Source organism: Lutjanus erythropterus, chromosome 10 (assembly GCF_056507025.1).
Source record: "Lutjanus erythropterus isolate fLutEry1 chromosome 10, fLutEry1.hap2, whole genome shotgun sequence".
In the NCBI taxonomy this organism is placed as follows: domain Eukaryota; kingdom Metazoa; phylum Chordata; class Actinopteri; order Lutjaniformes; family Lutjanidae; genus Lutjanus; species Lutjanus erythropterus.
Window position 1 is genome coordinate 5,819,512 of NC_139326.1, and position 23,389 is coordinate 5,842,900.

The 23,389-nt window shown below is 40.1% G+C and overlaps 1 protein-coding gene across 1 annotated transcript in view; it reads left to right on the forward strand.

The window, feature by feature from the left end:
• grk5l (G protein-coupled receptor kinase 5 like) overlaps positions 1–23,389 on the forward strand; it is a 37,904-nt gene that overhangs the window by 3,611 nt on the left and 10,904 nt on the right. Inside the window, exons 2-3 of the mRNA XM_084728023.1 lie at positions 20,782–20,877; positions 20,980–21,092. Of these exons, the coding sequence (XP_084584149.1) occupies positions 20,782–20,877; positions 20,980–21,092 (209 nt within the window). The remainder of the gene's footprint in view (positions 1–20,781; positions 20,878–20,979; positions 21,093–23,389) is intronic.

Below are 23,389 nucleotides of genomic sequence, written 5' to 3' on the forward strand. Positions count from 1 at the left end.
CTGACATGCTGTCAGAACCCTCACGAAGGATGCAGTCGCCCGCGGGTCAATCTGGACGCTTGTTTTATGGGAGCAGAGCACGACTGGGCCGGGTGAATTAAGCTTCATGAATTAATAAGAGCAGTTAATGACCCATGACAGATCTTGCTTGTCCCAGCTGCTCCATTGGTGCTCATCCAGTCACTGCCCCGGCTGTGTGTGGGAGAGAAAAGGCCTTTTACCATCTCACATTAACGGGATGAGATGGTTCTTTGACTTAATGTCTGAAGCACGACTTTCTTCACAGCTTGATCAATGGCCCTACAAACGCAGCCGCGTGAGAGCAGATCAGCAGTTGAGTTTATTGCCCTGCACACATTGAAACGCGTCGCAGGTTGTTGGGGAGTGTGTTATTGCTTGTGTCCTTTAACCGTCTGAATCATTAGAGGTTTTATCTTACAAGGCTCGGTGCCAGGCACCGTGTGCTTGTGGTAACTCTCCCGCTTCTCGCTCGCATGTAAGGTGAGCAGACGCTCTCAGGGTTCAGCATTAATGTTTTTTTTTCACTTTCATGAACAGGCAAGTGGCTCAGAAAGTCAAGTTTTACTTGTCCCTTTTACAAGTTGTTTTATTTATTAGCATTATCAAATAACAACAAAGACTAAAGTTAATTGTCATGTTTAATCTAGGCCTGCAACCTCTATAGAATATCAGAAAGTCGTGAAAAATGTCCATCCTAGTTTTGCAAAGTCCAAGATGATGTATTTAAATGTCTTCTTTTATCAGTCTAAAACCCAAAGACATTCATTTTAATATGATAAGTAGTAAAGAAAATCAGAAAATCTTTATATAAAACAGTATTTTCAGCATTTTTGCAAGAAAAATTACTTAAATAATTAATCAGTTATCAAAATAGTTTAATAACTTAATTTTTACCGCTTGTCCAGTCAGGAAAGCAAGTTACCAGATTTACTTACCTGAAATGGGATTTTACTGAACTTTGAACGTTGAGCCCTCCGTTGAGCCCTCCATCCTGAAAAATTCAGGACAGTCCCGAACTACAAGCAGTTGTCCCACAGCCTGTCACTTTTGTTCCAAAAATGATCAGTTATAGTAATAATTAAGAAAATATTCAGATCAAATCACTTTTGTAGGCTGTAGTTCCTGCTTTTAGTTATTAAAAAATGTCTACATTCACTAGATTTTGGAGGTCTGAAATCAAACTTCAAACAAACTTCAACAAACCAGTTGTCTGTCAATGAAAACCAAAAGCCCACTGCTCTGAAAATACACACTGGAAAACTCCATTTAACATATTACTCAATTTAACCGTTATAAATATCCACAGCTTCTGAAAGATTATTAATGATTTCTTATGTCTCATAAACAGACACTTACTCATTCAGTGCACATTCAAGATTGATTTGAACTCTGATTGTTTGCAGCATTGATGTCGCAGAAGCGAGTGTTTCAACTTCAATGTTTTCTTGATCTCTGATGACATATTTTATGATTTAATGCAGTAAATATATTATAGATTTCTGCTTTAACATTTGAATTAAACTTAAAGTTTTGCAGACCTATAACCATTAGTTGAGATAATTTACTTTTCTTCTCTGGATAAATTTTAATTTATTTATCTAAAGAAGAAAAGTAAATTATCTCAACAAAACATTATTAGTTGGTCAAACTTTTTCAAAATTTAAGGGTTCGATTTGGTCTCAAAATCCATTGAAGTAAGTTGCCTTGAAATGCCCAGTTTTATCAACTTTTTGTGTTTTTACAATCGTCGTTTTTGCCAAATTTGTCAGAGTATTACAGACGTGTATTCACTGATAAGACTAAAGTAAATAATGGATTGTTGATGTCATTCGACCAGTTTAAACCGGACCGTGGGAGGAATTTGTGATAAAAATTATCTAAAATGTGTGTGTGAGCTCCTGCAGCTTAATGACAGTCTTATCTGCTAAAAATACCTTTAAAATGACCGTAACATACCTGCCACCTGTGCCAGGAGACTGTGTTTCATATCGTCATTACAATCTGTAACTGATATTAACAACAAATGATGTTACTCTGAATTACTCTATTGTAATCAGTCTAACATGGCACGCCCACCCCCGACTTCCTGTGCTGAATTTCACCCGTTCTGGTCACCGTGCTCTCATGTGTGGCAGACTTTAGTATATACACAGTCAGAGGCTCATTTTAGGTCACGTCCCAGCAGCAGCAGTTACAGAATGTGAATGGGGCGAATAAAAAGTGTTTATTCCTGTTTGTTTATGGGAGTACGTCTCAGGCCCGCAGCTGAGGCAGCGCGAAGCACGCAGCCTCTGTCCAAACGCTCCCGGGGACCCACAACAGGAAGGGCCCAGTTTACACGTTAAATCTTCGCTGTGTTTTATGCCAGCGTCCTCGCACCTCCCCGATCAGAAAACCCGAGCGAGCGGCCGTGAAGCGTACAAATAAAAAACTATTGATATCTCCAGGCCAGCGGCGGCAAAACAGGCCCTGTGCCAACCTCACATCGCTCTGTGGCTCTTCTGTGTCAGCCATGACTGATCTGACAGCACACTCTTAGAAATAAGGCTTCTAACAGGGTTCTACCCTCAACCGTTTGGAGAAACTGTTTGTCAAGGGTTCTTTACAAGACTACAGGTTCCATTAAGAACCCTTTTCATCCAAAGGATCGTTTTGAGAAAAAAGAGTTCTTAAATCCTTGAAGAAAGAAAGGAAATTTTGTACCATAATATTAAGGGTTCTCAGTAGAACCTCCTGGAATATGAAAAGGTTCTGCATAAAACCCCAAGTGTGTTCTAGATACAACCCTTGAAATATAAAAAATATTGTCTGTAAAACCCCCTTAGCATGTCCTAGATAAAACCTGAGGAATATAAAAAGGCTCTTGGTAGAACCTCCTGGATGGGTTCTAGATAAAACCCTTGGAATATAAAAAGGGTTCTTGATAGAACCCCCTTGGTAGGTTCATGTCAACATAGAAATATTCTGCATAGAATGACAACGGGGTGGGGTGGGTGGAACCATTACACCATAGAAGGTTTCTCTCACTTGGGGTTCTTAGTAGAACCTTTCACAAACAGTTCTAGGTATAAGCCTTTGTGTTGGGTCCTAGGTAGAACTCTTTGTAATGGTTCCACGTGGCACCTCTCTAAAAAGAAACCAAAAAGGGTTCTCCTATCTCTAAGAGTGTGCTGGTCTGAGATCTTGTGAATAGAGATGCATGACACTGGATTTTTGCTGACTTCAGATTACGGTACATGCACATATTTTCTTCAGCTGATTGCAGAGAACATCAAGTCTCACCTGTGATGGAATTAACGTGTAATCATGGAGACATAATACAAGGCTTTTTTGAAAATGTGGGCAAACTAAGAACCACTGCTGACAGTTTTTTCTCGCTGTTGCCTGTTTCTCTGTGGTCTTCACAAATTCAAGATCACGGCTTGTAAATTGTAACTTTAGTATTTTTTCGTCTTGGACTATTTTTCCATGTTTTTGTGCCTATGTGACTAATTGGGGACAACAATTTTTCGTTCAGTGCTGAGCGAGACCACAGCAGCCAGCGAAAGCAAAACTGAGCGAGAAACGTAATCCTTCGGACCAACTGCACAGTGAAAGTAAATCCACTGAAAATGCTTATTTTTGCGGCTGACAACAGCGTCTGACGGTCAACACAGAGGTGGACCTTTTAAGATCAGGAACAGCTGCTGTATCGCTCTGTTCAAAGTAACCAAACTCCGTTGAGAAAAACAGTAATTTTACCTGTGTGGTCTACTGCTGCCTCGATCGGTTTTAAACTCTTTAAAACACCAAAAGTCACACAAAACCGTAAAAACAAACAAATTGATGGAGGCAGCAGTAGACCAGACAGGTTGTTTTGTTAATGGAATCTGGTTGTTTTGAACAGAGTGAGATAACGGCTGTTTGATTCTTTCCATAATGTTGTCAGACACTTACAATGACAGTCTGAGCCTGTCAGTGGCAATAAACATACTTTGATGGTGCACAGTTGCCCTTAAGGATTATATTACAGCTCAGTTTGGCTTCCGCTGGCTGCTAATACTGGACCAGTTTAAAAAACTGTTAATCCCATTAGTGACTTAGACACAAAACATGGAAAAATAGTCCAGGTTGAAAAATATCAAAAATGCCCTTAAAATGGGTAAATATATGTAAATTGTTGAAGGGATACAATTTGGTTCCTCCTCACAGGACTGACTCTGAGCATCATTGCAAATTGCAACTTGCTTGCATCGTCTTATCAGCTGAAGTGTTAATTTCAGGACGCTTTATTTCATTTTAAAGCTTTTATCAGCAGATTCAGCTGACGTGGCAATATTACCACGCATCCTGCTTGTGAGGAACAGTCACTGAGTACAAGAACCTAGAGATGAGAGATTTATATGTGCTGAAACTCTCCGATCAGATTCAGATCAGAATTGACTGACAATTTATATCTTTCATGTTAATCACAGTGGAAAATATAACCAATTTTGATTTCCATAGGGGAAAAAAGCAGCTCTGATCGTATTGAACCATATCCTGAAGTGACCACTGTCTTACATAAAGCCAAATGGTATTATACACTATCAGTCAGATGCAACCCATAAGCTATTTAATCAAATTGATCGTTACATAACAAACTGAGTGGGCTACTGCCATCCGAGCTCCATCTTCCTGTGGAGCTGCTCTCCGGTCTCTGCGGAAGATACTTTATGGATGATGAGTATGCGGTGAAATGAAACACCCCGATCTGCAGCACGATCATCTGAGTATCATCTGACAGCTACGGCGCCGTTCGCCGTGACAGAGCAGCAGGAAACGCCGGTGTGCTGATGTTTTAAAAGCTCCGCTGTCGGAGGAAATTGGGGGTCACAGCAGATCAAAAAGAAAAGTTCCACTGAGTTATTCAAGCCTGACATGGCTGTTTGTTTCAGTGAGAGCTGTTTGGATCTGCCGTTTTAATGTTGGCTGACACATAAGTAGGCTGAGTGAGCAGGTTTAATACCAGGGTACACTGTAGATTTATGTGTGTGAGAGCAGATGAGGGGTGTGGGGGTGAATTCCTTTGTTTGAATGTAACCTGAACCCGGCCATTCTGACGAGAGCAACATCAGTGCAGCAGACCCTGAGCTTATTAACTGTGTGTGTGTGTGTGTGTGTGCTGCCTCCCCATTCACAACTCTTGCTGGCAGCGGTCGCAGATTCCAAGCCAGGCGAGCGAACGTCATCGGCTGTCGAAGTGAATGAGAGTAAGGGGGAAAAAATTGCATCGCCGCATCCAGATGCCTTTCTTGAATTGCGGTAACAGACCCGGGGTATTTAGTTTGGGCTACTAGGCTGAATTCCACTCCACCGCCTGCTGGCTTTCACATTCGGCCTGTCGTGTTTTTGCAGGTTGTAGCTGCACGAGTAAAAAAAAAAAAATCAAGTTCGGGGTCAGATCTGGTGTGAAATTCAGCGCTTTATATTAGAAAAGAAAGTAGTTTCAGTAGATTCTACTGCAGAGACTGAGTGAGTGTGAAATGAGTGAGTGTCTGTTTATGAGTCGTAAGAAATCATTAATAATCTTGTAGAAGGAGTAGATGTTTATGACGGTTAACTTGAGCAATATGTTAATGGAGACCGGCAGTCAAAGTCCAGAGTGTGTATTTTCAGAGCATAGAGCTTTTATTTTCAGGATAACAGGCTGAACTGTACATCGACAGACAATTGACAGTTATAAACAGCTGATAAACTTACAGTGGAGGGTTAGGGTTGACTTATTTTCGTTTTTATATTGTCAGTTTATGATGTTGCACACGTCCTGCGCTCCTGCAGTGTTCCTGCAGTCTGCATGAACATCTTGGAGTCTGTTGGGGGTGGGGTGGGGGCGGCAGTAAACAAGTCGCTTCAACCGTAGATTGTACGTTAAATTGGATTTTCAGTCTGTTTAATTTACAGTCTATGGCTCCAACTTGCTATCTGGACTGCAGTACTCATTTTTGCACGTGCAGTTGCTCCTTTAAAATGTCTAAAAATGTTAGACCTATGCAAACCTGCAAACTTGACTAAACGTAATGTGAATAAAACTGTATTACATGATCTCATCTTTGAACATGATTTCTGCCTGAGTCATGTCAGATTTTCATCAGCTATGGCAGCTATTTAACACACCATGATCCCAGGCTACTTCAGTAGTAATACCATGTAGTTATCTGACATTGGTCCAGAATCATGTGGGGTTTAATGAATGATGGACTTGTTCTTGTGCTAAATTACAAATGGGAGAATCCATAGAGACATGCCTGCATGATTAATATCTAAATATGGAGGTATCCAGTCATTTGGGATCCTCCAAAGTGCAACCGGATCGTCAGAGTCCCAGATTCAGTTCAACCGATCAGCAACTACATGAAGCTATGCGAGATAACATGAGATAACAGGTTTTAGGTATTTGTCTGTACAAGTGGTTTGCGCATGGTGTCTTTGAGTTCCTGCTGCAGAGGGGTTAATGGTGCAGGGTTGGGGGGCAGTGTTGCTTCATCACGTGACGCCACGGCAAGTCTCAGCAAGCCGGGGGAGCTGCTGTCATCAGGACAAACATAATTCTAGTGAAATGAGCTAATAACCTGTTTGAATCAAACACACAACAAAGGCCTTTGTTGTTCCTAATGGGCATGAATAATATACAGTAGACACACAAACTGTCTCTCCAGCTCATACATAAACAAAAACACTTGCCTGCAGCGCTCCTCCCTCAGGACCCCTCTGAAAGGACGGGACCATGACATAATGCCGCCGACTTTTATTGGGTAGAGAGCCTTAATGGAGGGGAGAGTAAAATACACAGGAGGGAAACAAGCCTGTTGTTTGTTCGCTGACTTCTTCTGATGGGAAAGCAGGGACAGGAAAAGAAAACTTTCACAGAGCTGCAGGGCTGTTCATGACCCATTCTTACACATCTTAAATTTATCACTTCTCTCAGATTTGATTTGCTTTGATTATTAAAAATTTCATGTTTTCACTTCCCAGCATTCATGCATCAGGAGCACTCAGCCTGCAACATCAGACCCCTTGAGATACAATGTTTACTGGCAGTCAGGGTTACCAGTAATAATATTAAGTCTGTATCCCAAAAATAGTGGTTAGCGGATCGGAGTGTGCAGCTTCTACGATGTGGGTATTTGCTGATTTTGACATTTCAAAGACTAAACAATTAATAGATTAGCTGTTCAATCAATAAAGAAAATAATTGTAACTTGTAGCTCTAGTCTCAGTTACATGTCTTTAAAGCTATAATAAGTAACATTTCCCCAGTGAAAAAGTCTTTTAACAAACTTAAAAGATTTTCAGGTTTTGTTCCACGACAGGCCCTGCTACGTATATAGCACTGAATATTTTCGTGTCTTCTCTCGCTTGGACTTAATCGTAGCTGCGAGGTCAGGAGCAGTTGAAGTTTGGATAATATGAGGTGCATTAGCCTCAACCTCTGCTCTTTCACCGGTGGTTTTTGTGGTGGAGGGTGTGTCAGAGTCTTTTGCTTGTAAAGTTACAAAGCGATCCATTGTGGCTAACTAGAGCGTCTGTGCATTGGATAGGTGCTGCACAGTGATGTGTATTTTCAGGCATATTGTAATAAAAAAAAAAACAATAATTTTGAAGCTTTTACATGTCTTTAAAAAGGCGGTCGCTAACAAGTGGCTACATGTGACGAAAGAGCTTGTTGGGGACATTAAACATCATCACACCGAAAATTAGAGCAAGCAAGCAAGCAAACGTTTCATTCCTTGTAGGCGCACAATGTGCTGCACCAAGCGTGAGCTGCGAAACTTGCAGCCACAAGAAGAAGATGCATAAAAATCCTGGAGTTAAAACCAAAAGGGATACAAAACAAAACAAATTAAGACTAGTAACTGACAAGTAAAATAGTAAGACATGAGAATCCTAAACCATCTAAAAGGGTGAAAAAAGATACATAATAAAATAAAACAACTAAAACCAACAGTAGACCAATAAGAATATCAGAGGATATAGAAAGTGAAAGTGTTGTATGGATTGCACATTTTGATGGTTTGCTATTCAAATGCTCCTGAGCTTACATGCAAATATTCCACCAAATTAAACTATGGCAATGGAAAGAATTTTAGGAACTATCTTAACTTATTGCCATTTTTGTTTGCTTGTTATTCATGCAGGTGTCGTCATTTATTTCATGGTTTCAAGTATTTTCAGCACAGTTTCAGTTCAAATGGTAGGAAACTTTTCTGCATGAACACTTAATGTCAGGGTTTTTTTTTCTGTGTGAATCCTTCAGGATTAAAGTGCAAGGTCTTTTTTCTTGGCTCTCCATCTTCTACCAGCAGCAAAAAAAAAAAACATAGAGAAATAAACCAAAGAAGAAGCAGAGATGCCCATTTCTCCATCGACAACGCGCCACAAGGCTCGCTGTGTTTTGAGTAGGAGTGTGACTCATTTTTTCTTGAGTGGAAAAATTCAGCTCTCTGGCTCTTACTATCTCTATTGTTATTGCTGCCTCTACCCACACATACAGTATACATAACTCAGCTGGATGCAACAAGTTCACGCCTGTTCTCCGGGGGTTGTCGAGTGGAATTCTGGGAAATATAGGAGATAATTATCTAAAGTAGAAGTAGACAAGGTGGGCCGAGGGAAAGTGGATGCAGAAAAAATGTGAGTTTTAGCGGCTCGTCACTGAAGTACTCCAGGAATTCACCGAGCAGCCAAACTGATGATATCTGTTCTTCCCCACGTCAGACGTACAGCTGATTACTGACGCTGCATTTTGTTTGTCTCCATGCACCATACGGCCTGAGATGTGCTTCCTGCGCTGTGCATTGCTGCCATATCTCTTTACCGGAACATCCGATGAATATTTGATGTGTCTTAATCAGGGAATAATCAATACTGTATCGTAGGAAGCTTCCTTCCTAATGTCTCCTGCTGTATGAGGAGCTAAATGCTAGGCTGTGTACTCCTCAAACATGTCCATGCAAACTCTGGCACATGTTCCAATACTATACAATACCAACACCTTTTAAAACATGGATGTGATAAGATTTTTCAGAGCTAATACTGATAAGCTATTATTAGTAATCAAGGAAACTGATAACTGGGATCGATATGCATTTGCAGTAAAAAAAACAAAACAAAAAAAACATGGTGTCAAAATTTAGAGTAACTCAAACTCTCGCCAGAGGCTTTATTGAAATAAGCATTCAGAACCAGTCAAAAGTTTGGACACACTTCTCATTCAGTGGTTCAGATCATACCAACAGTGTGCAAAGCTGTCATCAAAGCAAAAGGTGGCTGCTTTGAAAAATCTAAACTATCAAAGAGCAATAAATTTTTGCACACTGAGGTTATCAAGGGGTGTAGGAGAAGACCATGGGTCGACAATAAAAAGCAAAGTCTCCCGCACGCTGTCTTCAGCACTTATAATGAAAGATTTAATTACAAAGATGTAATTAAATCAGCGTGTGAAAGGCTTTTATATTTTACATTCTTAAAAAGCAAAAACATATTTTTTCAAACTTGATTCCATATAATTCCATATTTCATAGTTTTTATGTCTCCAGTACAAATTTGTTGAATTAAAATAGATGTTTTCAACATTACCTTTAAACAAAATGTACCGCATCATTTCTCAAAGATATGTGAAAATTTATGATTTTATAAATAAAACAAAAGAAGTCCACAAGGTTTTACAAAGTAAATAAAGTACTAATAAATAAAACTAGTACAACTAGTTTACATCAAGAAGTATTTTATGTACTACTTTTATATGCAGTGTAGAAAAGATGCTGCAGAATAAAAGCCTGTGTATTGTTTTTAGAAATAGGAGTCATGATATACAGTACAGTCTCTAGAAGTTTATGATTCAGCTGTTTCATATGGTCCAGTAGGTAAAAATCACAATAGATCATAATGTAAAATTGCAATACTTAATATTCGCAACACTTTTCAAATCAACCTAAGTATTGTGATTTAAGCGGGTGATAAGTGTATCAGCTCTACTGAAAACTGAAACAGCAGCTTCCTCTCAGCACTTCAGCTAAGTAAAGGCCACAACCCACTCTCCAGTACCTTTTTTTTTTCTTTCGAGGGATGTTGCCATAACAGGGACAAAAGAACATGGAATGTCAACACGAGAACATGACGTGGAACAAACCTCTTTATGAAGAGGGTTTGTGTGTTTGAGGACAAAAAGGAAATGGAGAACAGCTCTAGAGAACAGAGACGGCTTGAGAAGGGCAATGTAATCACTTTAACCCTATCGTCATGATGGGTTTTTGTGCTGTTTGTGTGTATGCACACACACACACACACACACACACACACGTTCAATAATATCTATCCGTGTACAGTGCACCACCACCATCAGTTTGATAAGTTGGATGTGTTGTTTTCATTGGGAGTTCTCTCCTCCATGTTTGCTGACTTGTGATGTAACTGCAGAGTTTCACCTCAAGCGAGAAGAAATAAAATCATCCCTCACAGAGATTTAGGATTACACAGCCATAGCGTTCGCCCTATCAAAACATTTATGGAGGTGAACAAACACACTAACGCCGCGTCAGAGCGTAGGAGCGCCCTATTATGGTGAGCTTCATGTGGACTCTGCTCTGTCCTCCTGGATCTTTATGGATGAGCAAACAGCGTGTATTACCCTGCCCTGAGCCCTGTAAGCGCTGTGTGTGTGCTGCTTTGATCGGCCTGGTGGGTTATATAATATCAGCCTATTGAATGTTTCTGCCCCCCTCTTCACATTCCATATTTTATATTTATTTATAGAACAGGAAACTTGTGGCACATGACTCGTCCCAGACAGGAAACGTACCCTGCCTCCTGCTGCTTTTGTCAGATTTCTGCCCCTTTGCGTGCAAGTTTTTCAGTATCTTCCTGCACTCGTCTGCTCTCTGGTGAACACACGTACAGTTACTCCAGCGACAACTGTCACAGCTCACCAGCTCTGAGGTCACGGACCGGTTTGACCACCTCAGTTTGTATCAACACATTGCTCCTGCCCTTGGGCTGAGCGCTATTTATAGCAGTAATGTTTACAAGGACATAAAGACAGGAAAAAAAAGTCATGCTTGTGCATTTTTTCTAATAGCTTTGTGCAAATGTAGCTGAGAGCAACACGTTACACGAGGGCTGGGCGATATAACTGAAAAATTATCTAAAAATGTTTAATCAGTCAATATCAATAATTATTGATAGCTTTTAATGACCCATACAGTATTGCTCCAACTTGCTGTTACTCATTTTTGCTTGTGCAACTCCTACATATTGAACAATTGTCTCATTGCTACTGATGAATTGTCTATTTATCACTGCTGTTTTATCCCCATTCATATGTTTCACACTTTATTTTTGTCTTAATCAATCTTAAGCGCATGCAGCTTTCATGCAGCTGCATTGTTAAGTTAGATTGTGGTGTTATTGTGAATGCAGCACAGCTGTACACTAGCATCAATACTGCTGATAAGATCTCTCTTTTATTGTCTATGACTGATTTTGAGTTTATGACCCCTCATTAAGTGGTTTAACATGTGACCTTCCGCAGCAGCCAGAAGAATAGTCGAGTGTTGCCAGGTTTGATGGCGTACGTCACAGATGTTTGCTCTGAGCGCGTTAGCAGATGTTACAGCCGGATTGTCCCGTTATTATTGCGATAATGAGGAATACGTGGACGGAGGGGCTCGTTCTGGATGGTAATAAGGCGGCTGGACAGAGGGACCGACATGACATCATCATGGTGGAACAGGGCAACAAAGAGCTTCTTCCTGCTATAGTCCTCCCCTTCTGCTCAGGTCTGGGCAGCGTTTCCCTCGACTTCCTGTGGCACACAGACCACACGCACAAACACACACTTCTACAGTTAAACAAAACCACAGGGCTAACCAGAAAATGTCCTCTTTTCAATAACAAGTCTTTCACAGATCTGTGAAGATTCTCAGTCATCCAGCTCAAGTTTTTCACATGAAGAAATAAATGTGGGGGAGAACGCCACAATCTAAATAAGACTTCAGATTTTACTGTAGTGTTGAATCAATTAGTGTCAAAAACTTAAAGGGATAGTCCAGATCTTTTGATGTGGGGTTGTATGAGGTACTTATCCATAGTCGGTGTGTACCAGCTACACAATGTACTGTTGTGGACATCAGTATCATTTAAAGTTTACGCTACATTTAGAAGTTTTTCACCATTTTACTTCGCCATCAGACTGATGGGAAACCACCCTTATATAAGCCAGACCTTTGGCAAAACACTAAGTTTACCTCATGTAACACTGGAATTGCTGGTTTACCACTTAATTTGTTTGTGTTACTGTGTGTTTGGATTGTGTTTGTATGAGTCAGTACATTGTTTTTTAAGGAAATATTGCATATTATACCTTTTAAACAGATACTAATTTTTCAGGTGGGCCTTTTTTAGGTGGCTAAAATGCTTTTTGTTGCGGACTCTGTCCACAGCAGTGCGTTGCTTCCTGCTGCTTCTCCAAACTGGAGGCATGCTGACTGCCATCTACTGTAGGTAATACACTGTCTATGGATAAGTGGGAGAGAGTCACCACAATTTTTCACTTTTCACTTTCATACAAGATTTTTCTACCTACAGATGGAATATCTTCAGGCAAACTACCTACATGTCTTCTGTCATAAACCGATTACAGTTTTTCAAAAGAGAAACCAAGTGGTGAATAATTAAACTGAAAGCGGACGCCATTTGATGTTGAGTCTCAGTTGTAACCGCGTGAGGTATGTTTGTAACATGGCTGAAAAACTCCATTAAACAAACAACAATATTTCGGTCAAGCAACTGTTTAATACGGTAATTTCATACCAAGGATGTGATCAGATAATGTATGAAACATAATGATATTAAAACTTACCAGATATTCCAGTTGGTGCATTTATGTCCTTCCTTGACTACACTTACAAAGATAAAAATTTGATTGATTGGAGTTGTAAAAATATAATTTAACCTTAATTTGATGTAGACATCTGACTGAACACAAAGTAGCCTATTGGTCAATACGATGCATGCATTTTGGGGACTCCCTGTATAATAATGGAATAAATAATATTTTACAAATGAGCCTCTGGTCTGTGGTGTTGCTTACAGAGCAGCAGCTACATGACAAAGTAAAACTATGCTAACTAATGAGGATGAGATTCATGCAGACAGCCGTGTGGATTTTAGCTCTACAACATGCAAACAACTTTACAGCTTCAGAGCTTAATTTTTATTTACTTTCAGCTACCGTTTCCTGCAAAGTGGACGAATCCTGTTGATATATGTGAAGAACTACACCGTCCACATGCTGATGTGATGACGTCGTGATGATATTTACGTAGCGAGAAAACATGTTATGACTGTAAAGCCTTACGATTAAGGCCACTACCTCATGCAACCCCACTTCAAATAATCCAAACTATCCCTTTAACCTTGAATAGGATTTATTGCAGTATTGTTGGCTGGACTGCATTAGCTTGTACAGGTGTAATATATTTAATGAACAGGTAAATTCTTGTATATATTCATGTTTTATGAAATTCTACATTCTTTCTCGCACATTCAAACACGTGTGTGACTTGCTGCACAATGCATGAAAAGCACATGTGGAGAGGTGTGAGTTAATTCCACACAGCTCCTTCTCTGTCTTTGTTTGGTAAGAGATTTATATCTACAGTAGTACTGTGTTGAGATGTCTCATGTGATAAAGCAGGACTGTATGCCGTGCTGAATCACTCTGCAGAGAAGCATGAAAAGGATGTTTTAAAGACAGACGCTGATGCAAAGTTGTCGTCTTTGCTTAATAATATGCTTGTTGTGTATTTACCAGTCATGGTTTGCATGCACAAGGACACTGGCCTGCACCTGCAGCTCTGATGCAAATATATTCCACATATCTCACAGTCGGACATTGTTTGAGAGAAGGAAGACTTTGAGAGAACAAAGGCGTTTATATCATCGTCTCGTGATTGTTGGCTTCACTGTTGGTACCTCACTGACCACCACAGTATATGACTCAACCTGCGAGGCCGACATTTAACAGATCAGACAAAGGAGGTGATGTGAGAATGAGTTGGATAATCAGAAAGTGGTGATCTGCTGTTCTGTTTGTGAGCAAGAATGAGATTTTAGGTCGGTGCATGGAGGAGAAGATGAGTGTGAAGAGTCACCAAAATCTCACTTTCTGCAGAGTGTAGGTGTAGAGACAATAGTGCATGTTCACACAGCGCTCCTCTCTGCCAGCGCTCTCACATCACATTCTGCTGCTGCTGCTGATGATGATGTTGTTGTTACATATATGCTGCCAGATGCACAGCGTGAGATTCAGGATGTGGTTTCGGCTGGTTGTCCACAGCAGCTCAGACTGCAGTCTGGAGTGACAGTGTAAGTGGAGGTGTTTGAAACCTCAGAAACCGTCTGCGAGTGTGTGCACTAGAAATTGACACATAAAAGAATCTAAGCCATTAAAGGAACAGTTTTTTTAAAATTAAAAATGCACCTAGATATTTTTTATGTGAGTTGCAGAGTTTTGGAGATATCAGCCGCCGATTTGTAAGAACATATTGAGTGTTTGGATATTATGTTTTGTGATACTGTATCGATTCTCAACACACTGTATCGTGGTATTTTGATACATGCAAAGATAAGTGGCAGTGAGTAATTTTATGTTGCGTTTAAACCCTGGAATGTTCTTTATACTATGACAGTTTTTCTCAAATTAGTTCTAGAAAATAGCAATATATCACCTTGTATACAGTGTCGCAATATATTGCAATTTATACCACGGTCTTGTTGAATACTTCTTTCTGATTGGCCAGCAGGTGAGCGTTAAAACCGTTTAACGCACATGTAGTTTAATGACTGTTCAACATCCATCCGCTAAACCAACTTGTAACCATAGCAACATTAAAAAGCTAAATGCTAAATGAGGGCGTCCTAACTTACTCTGTGCGTCAGCAAAGAGGCTGAGCAACTTACTTGAAAAATTGCTCACCCTGGCTCTGTGTCAGCAAAGTTTTTTGCGCCGCCAACCTGTGGTTTAAAATAGATGCGCCATCCTTGATGTTTCTGTTTCTCCTCATCACAGCAGTCGAAAGAAAGGAAGGACCTTTTGGTAAACATGTCAATCAGTGATAGATAACGTCCTCAGATGTCTTGTTTTGCTCACAACCCAAAGACATTAAGTTAATTATAATAAAGGAGTAAAGAAACCAGAAAATATTCACATTTAAGAAGCTGCAATCAGAGAATTTAGACTTTTTTTTCTTAAAAAAATGACTAAAACAATTAATTGATTATCATAATAGTTGGCAATTAATTTGACAATCGCTAAATAATCGATTAGTTGTTGCAGCTTTAGTGGATGAGTAGCACTGCAGGCAAGACGAAACACAAATTTTGATTTGGGGTGAACTGTTTCTTTAATGGCTTAGATTTTTTTTTATATGTCAACACTTTGAGTCTAACCTCTCAGCTAAGCAGGGACGTTTTTGAATGTGTGGACGGATGGGGCCCGCAGAACTGCCCCGAGTTGGTTAAATTGAGCATGAGGACATTACTAGAGAGAGGTCACAGTAGAAACACTACACACACACACACACAGACACACACACATGTTTGGGATGCCGGTAACCCCCTGGTGCCGCGCCAGACGGATGTCGTTCCCTCTCTGACCTTATTTTTGCTTCACTTGACATGCCTTGATGATGTCAGAGCTGCTAAGCAGAAACACAAATAACGGGCGGCGACCACACTGCTCTCATGGAACAAATTAGACCGACAAGTTCCTGTGTGCAGCAGCGTACCCACGGCGCCGTGCATATTTCTGCTCGTGTGTAAGTGACAGACCATGAGAGACTGAAAACTCCTAATAGAGAATGAAATAAATGTGGGGGTGTGAGGACACGAGGGTTTATGATCGACATTTACGAGCGTATTCATACTTTTAACAGCCCAGTTTTGTTAAGCAGAACCCCAGAGGCGCTGATCTGGACATAAAACAACACGCAAGTGGAAGTTTTTCCTGCGGCTTCGTACCATCATTTTGAAATCTCTCTGCTTCCTTTTATGTTGATATTTACAATCCTTTTGTAAACTTCCCCCTCAGACCTAGTTTGCTCCATCCCGCCAGAATATTTCCCCTCCAGTGAGCAGATACACAACAGCTCAAGGCCACCAACAATGCAACACGGAGTCTGAACTCATTTGAACTTTTTGAGGGTTGTGTTGGATCGAGGCCACAGATGATCAGAGACAGGAAATGACTTGTTAGACCCAGATGAAGGAGTCTGGGTAATTTATGCATAATATTTGCATGTTTGAGGGAGCGGTTGGGTGTGTTCACATGTGGATGTTCAGATCTTTTTTTACCCAACTGGGCTCTGATCAGGGTTCGTGCAAAGTTTTGACAGTTTTGAAAATGCTTAATTTTTTATCATTATGTTTTCAAGGTTAGGAAAATGTTTGATTTTGGTTATAGGCCTTTAAAAATGCACATCACTCATCTAAAGCAAAAATATTTTAATATTTAACATGAAACAATCCTGACTTTGTCAACTTGTTTATACATGTTTAAGCATTAATCATGATCGAAACATACAATCAAAGTTAACATGAACAGCTAGTAAAACAAACTGACATTATACATTGATCATTGTTCGTATAAAGGGATTTGCAGTTGCATTATAGTAATAATTTAGATGATAAAAGTGTCAAGAGTCTTGAAACTTTTGTTTAAGGTGCCTTGAAAGTGCTTGAGAAATTTTACTTTTAAAAAGCTGCATGAACTCCCGCCTCTTCATATTCCTTATTAGAATTAACACACAATAAGGAATGTCATTTAGGGTTTTTATTATTATTATTATTATTATTAACATAATCAATATGCTATGTTTGGCAAAATTAGGATTGCCACAGAAAAAAGAAAACTAAGATCATGTTTGTTTAACTGGAAACAGTTGACTCTGGCCAAAGCATCAGCAGTTTTATCATCATAAAAAACACCTCACTCAAACTTTACAGAAACAAACTTTTTTGGAATTGGGGTTTGTACTTTTAACTTCACTTAACTAGTTACTTAACAAGTTAAGATTTTGCACAGAAAACATATTTTTATATTTTAATAATAGTTGGAAGTCATTTTTGATGCAGAAAAAAATATATAGTGGATCCAACATGACAAATGTGAAGATTTTCTGCTTCCCTGCATTGAGTCCTTTTACTTTTGATACTTTAAGTAGGCTTCGTTTCTCAGATTATACTCACATACTTTTACTCAAGTACATTTTCAATGCAGTTTTACTTGTAATGGAGTATTTTACAGTGTGGTACCAGATGTGTCAGTACTAAGTAAAGGTTCTGAATACTTCCTCCACCCTGGACCCATAGCGATGTTCTGTTTTTATGACCATGAAGCTGTAAACTTGTGTCCTTATCCAACCCTAAAACAAAGAGGCTTGATGGGCCTGAAGCAGCAAATGAGGTCAGTCATTGGCTGGCAGCAGCTGAGTCGCTATGATGAAGAGGTGACGGTGACAGAAACTCCTCAACAGAGTCTGAAAAGAAAAATGGATTACAGGAAACAGAGAAAGAGAGGGAGGTGACGGCAGCAGAGACGAGTTACAGAAAGCAGGAAAGGGGGAGACGAGGAGGGAGAGAAAATGAAAAATAAATAGGTTTGGAGAGCGGTGAGAAGGAAAGAAAACAGGACACCGAAAGAAAAAGGAGGAACTACATTATTTGTGGTCGTGTCAGTATTGTGTAGACGTTGAATGCCTGGGTGGAGCATAGATGTGCGGTACAATTATCTGACATGGCGTTGACCCTTCACAGGAAATCTATGCCATTTGGTGGGCACTTTTATCCACAAACGCCTTACAGTAGCGTTCATTTTTAGCATGGTGGCCCCCGTGGGGAATGACCTTCTCGGCTCACTGTACTGTTGTGCTTTTTGGCAGACGTCATGTTTTTATTAAAAGAGATTAAAATATTGGACCACACAGCGGCCGCAGCGGTGCAGCAGACTGAGCCGATGTTTTGTTGTGGTGGAGCATAACTTTACATATTAACTGTTTTCAGAGAACAACTGGTGGTAAATAAGGAAGTGTGCCTGTTTATAGCTTGTTTGGTCTACAGTAATGTTGATGAGGAGCAGGTGCTGGGAGTTAATGATTCTCTTAGGGGATACTTTGACTTGAGTTATTAATACATTCATGCTCCGTGTTTGTCTGTGGTGATACGGCCGCCGTTCTTCGTGCGTCAGCTGCGGTGACGCAGAGTCCTTTATCTAAAAACATACACCACCTGAAGTCATAATAAGCTCCTGCAAGCCTCAAAACTTTTTGGTGGGGGGGATCAAAAGTGAAAGGAATGGATTAAAAAGAGTGTTTTTCTGTTGTAATCAATAACATGAGGTGTATGTCTAAAAATAGGGTTAGGATTCTGATACAAAATGTTACAAAGTGTAGTCAATAATCCAATCCAAGTATCACATTATTAAAGTAATGTAACCTGATTACCTTCCTTTACTTTTGGATTACCTCAATACCAAATATACTGAAACTGATTAGCCTAATATGTGTTATTGTAGATTTAATCATTGGGTTTCATGCAAGAACCACTCGTACAAACAGATTTGTTCTTAAGTGATGCAAACCAGTGATTTAAGAGAACTTGTGGCTCATATTTTGAATTTTCTTTCAGATACAAACACAATATCCAAGTGGTTCAGACCTGTCGTAGGGCCATGTGCAGTCAGTATTTGTTATCCAAACCAATGTTTTTCACTAATGACTCTGTAAATTTACATATAAAGTCTATCATCATTCATTCAGTGATCTATTATTACCTACTGTCAAGTGTCTCTGTCCAGGCAAACTTCCTCACTTATTCTGTCCTCTTTCTCCACGGTGGAAACTTCCCCTTAACCCTTCCTCCTGACGCAGTCATCGATCGCCTCTTACTGTGGCGAGTCTTTTTTTTTTCTCTTCTTTTCTTTGAAGTCATTTTCATATTTAGACTTTTCTTCTTTATTTCAGTGACAGTCTGACCCTCTGTTAACAAGGTATTAACAGCACACGCTTTTCCCATTTCTTTGCTCTGGCAGGTTATTTTAATTCTGATGCCGTTAAAATGACAGATCTTTCTTCATGGATCTCTGAAAGCAGGACGTCAAACTCCAAACTCGTAAAAATCTTCTTTTTCTCTTTGATGAACACTTCCTGACATGTGGGGCAGGAAGCACAGCCATATATGGTATCACTGGGGTGTTAATTATGCTGATTTAGAAATCTCATGCATGTGCACTCAAATACATACAAGTGGATAATTTGAAGTTTCAAGCATTTGTTGAATCTGTTCATACAAGCCCTTTGTACAAAAAAAGTAAAAGAAATTTAAGACAAGAATATGAAAATGTTCTTGCATGAGGCCCAATGTTTGTCCAGCTATTCTCTCTTTTGTTGCATGCAAATTGCACATTTAGTTTAATAGCATTTGTTGTTGGCCTACAAGCTCAAACTTCAAGTAAACTGCTATAAACTCATTCGAGCTTCTGTTTTTATCCACAAACCATCCTGGTCACCAACATCAGCGGTCGGTCTGTGTAGCTAACGCTAACGTTGCAGATTTCAGTCTTTAATCTTCACATTGTTGAATATAGTTTCTTGACTTTAAAGGATTAATATGTTGCAATATGGTCATTTTTTGATTTATTACTGTAGCTATATAACAGATTTCTCCTTGAAGTCTAAGTGAGTGTGTCATTTAATATTACAACATAGTGTATTTGAGAGTAACAGCTCCATTTCAAACAGCAGAGGAGGGAACGAGGAGGCAGTAATGCAGGAGGATTGATGGGAAAACTGCTCAAGCTTTCACTCAGAGGCTCCAGCATGACGTAGTGCCTCTCACATTCCTGGGTTATTACTTAAAGATGTCTGCTTGTCACTGCTTCTCCTGCTCTCATGCACTCAATGTTGCCTCTCACGTCGGGGCAAGCCGCTCGCAGCCAATTTCCACTGCGAAGAGCGGTTAAAGGAAATCCCTGTCAGTTCATTAGAGCGGTCTTCTTTGCATATTAAGACAACGGGCGAACATGACGTAGGGCACGGGATGGAAAACAGTGAAATAAGTTCTCACAGTTGTTGTTTAATCCCCTCCGTTGGAAGGCAGAGGTGACTTCAACATGTTTTATATGGGAAATGTGGAGGCGGTCAAATGTGAAAGGCGAGTTTAAGGGAAGACAGAAGGGAGACAATGTGAATGTGAGTGATTTTTGTTCGTGACGGTGTTGCGTTGCTGCAGGAGGAAGCTGATGCATGATTATTCAGAGCAGTGGAATCCAGTCTGGCAAAGTCCCGGGTTCTGATGGGAACTGAGCCGGTCAGAATGGGCTTTCTGTCTGTGTGGACACAAACACACACACACACACACACACACACACACACACACACACACACACACACACACACACACACACACACACACACTGTTCCACTTTCAGAAAAGCTACTGAGTGAGGAAAGAAAGTCAGCAGAGAGACGAGAGATTTACGGAGGAAGTGAGACGTAATCTATGAATTATATATACACACTGAGACTGATTTCATTCAGGGGGGAGCCCACACACAACCCCCCCTCCCTTCTTTCTCCTGCTCCTTTTAGCCATTAGGCCTTCATTTGCTCCTTGCTGATGAAAACAAACTTTGACAACTTTATGGACTTCTTTCATCCTGACGTTTTCGCCTCTTGTTTTTCTCAGGTGGAGGAGGAAAGCGCAAAGGGAGGAGTAAAAAATGGAAGGAGATCCTTCGCTTCCCTCACATAAGCCAGTGCACTGAGCTGGGAAACAACATTGGTACGTGTGTGTGTGTGTGTGTGTTTGTTTGCTCACCTGTTTGTCCATCTGTGTCTTAAAAGGTTGTGTTTTAAAGTGTGTGTGTGCTTTTTGTTCCTGCAGAGAGGGACTATGTCAGCATCTGTGAGAAACAGCCAATCGGACGGCTTCTCTTCCGTCTTTACTGTGAGACAAGATGTAAACTGCACCGATGCATCCAGCTACTGGACGCAATGGTACACACACACATACACACACACACACACACACACAAAGAGAGAGAGAGAGAGATTACTTTTAGTAACTTTTAGTCACTTTTAGTTCTAATTTTATGAAAATATATGAAGAAATTGTTTATTCTAAGCTTCTTTTTTTGCTAATTATTCATCTCAATTTAAGTTATTGAGTCTTTAACTGTAAGTCTTAAATGAAGATAGAAATTCATAAAGTCATCTCAATGAAGGGACCTAATTTCTCATTTAAATAACTATTTCTTAACCAAATTAAATATTTAGCATTACTCAGGAGCCTATGACTATAAACATGAAATGGAAAATCAGCCTTTTCCCAGTTGGGGAATTGGTTTTTGCACAAGCTGCCCCCAGTCAACTGGTCTTTGGTCTGAAATGTGTCTCAGAGGGTGACCTAAGTCAGAGCTGCACACGCACACACACACACACTCACACATGCACACACGCGCACACACACGCCACATTGCTTGGGCGTGTTTTAACCAGAAGTTTGCTATCAAGAATGTGGGAATATCCTCTGGACAATGAACGATCAACTCTCTTTGTCCCTTTTAATAATTACCATCAAAGTGTTTGTGATTGTGAACAAAGCATTTAACCTCTAATTGTCCTTTCACTAATGCTTCCTAACTAGAACTTTGGATTTCCTCAGCTGCTGAACAGCATTCATAGGTCTTTAAAATCCCACAGCGGGTGGTGTTTTTTTTTCCATAACCAAAAAACACAAGCACACGTTTAAGGAATGGATTAAAAATTATGTTTATCTGCATTAACATGATCAACAGCATGTCTAGCTTCACTGCATAGAGTAGTATTAATTCCAAAAGTAATGCTCACATTATTAGCTAACTATTTATTTAAAATTTTAGTGACATTACAGCTTACATTAAAATCTGTGCCGTCAAATCAAGTCTTCAAATGAGAGAACCTGCTTTTGCTTACTTTGTGCAATCGACGACCCTTTGTTTCAAAAACTTACTGTGAATTTCAGGTCGTAAATCTGCCCCCGTTATTATAAACTGCTTGTGCAGTTTTGTAGTGGAAATCATAGAGGCGTAGCCTCAATAACTGACAGGTGAGCAGCTTAGCTAACGGTCAGTTCCTCCAGCGTTCCCAGGTGTGACCGTTGCACTCTTTCCTGGATGAACGCGGGTCTAAAAAACAAACTCATCCACTTTTTCAGTGCACTCACTTTCATTACAGCGCAGTCCGCAGCCGGTGCTGCTGGGTCATGCAGGCAGAGGAGACAATTAAACTGAGTAGTGATTATTCAACCAGCCAGACCCCCCCCCCCCCCTCCTCCAACCGGCTTGTTGTCGCTCCCCTCCAATCTCCCTCTCTGCGTCTAGACGGAATACCTCCCACATGACACATTTAAGTCTTCATCTATGCCCAGAATATCTTTGCGGGCTTGTGACAGGACAGAAAGGACAGCATTGTTTCCCACACCACCCCCATCCATCCCTCCCCTTCTCTGCCCCCTTCAGCCACCAGGCCCTAAAACTGACCATCATCCGCTGTGAGGGGGGGAAACCTCATACACACACTCATCCCAGACACATGTTGGCGCTAATTCTGCAATCCATTTGACGAACCAACTGTTGAGCTTTATGCTCAGCACTTTGCTGACAATAAACCAGGCCTGAGGGTGATTACAACCAGGCAGGTGCTTGTGTTTCAAGTGATTAAATAACATGCAAGTCCTCTGCAGGTTTACTAGAAACTCTGTTATGTAATCGAGTCACCCCTGTGTGGAGGCCTATTTCTACCAGTGTGATGAAAAAAGATCCTGTAAGTCAGTATAGTGATAAACTTGAAATAATGACTTGGTACCTTAAAATAATGGCTTAGATACTAAATCATTACTTGATATGTTATCTCATTATTGTGAGATACTCATTATTTTAAGACACTATCTCATTTTGAGATACTAACTGATTTTTGAGATACCAACTTATTGTTTTGAGAAAGTTTCTCAGTATTTTAACACACTAAGACATTATTTTGAAGTACTAAGTCATGGTTTTCAGATACTAAGGCATTTGGAGGTGCTAACTTGCTAAGCAGGAACAGATAAATTTAGAAGTTTAATTAAAAAAGTATCTTATTTAGTACTTTTATGATGCAGTACAGGAACGATACTGCTGAAATAAAACTTATGTAGAAACACTACGTCATTATTCTGAGAAAAATCTTCAATATTTTGCCGTACTAAGTCATTATTTGGAGAGAGTTTCTCATTATAATGACTTACATCTTTTTCTTTTCATCACGTTGGTGAA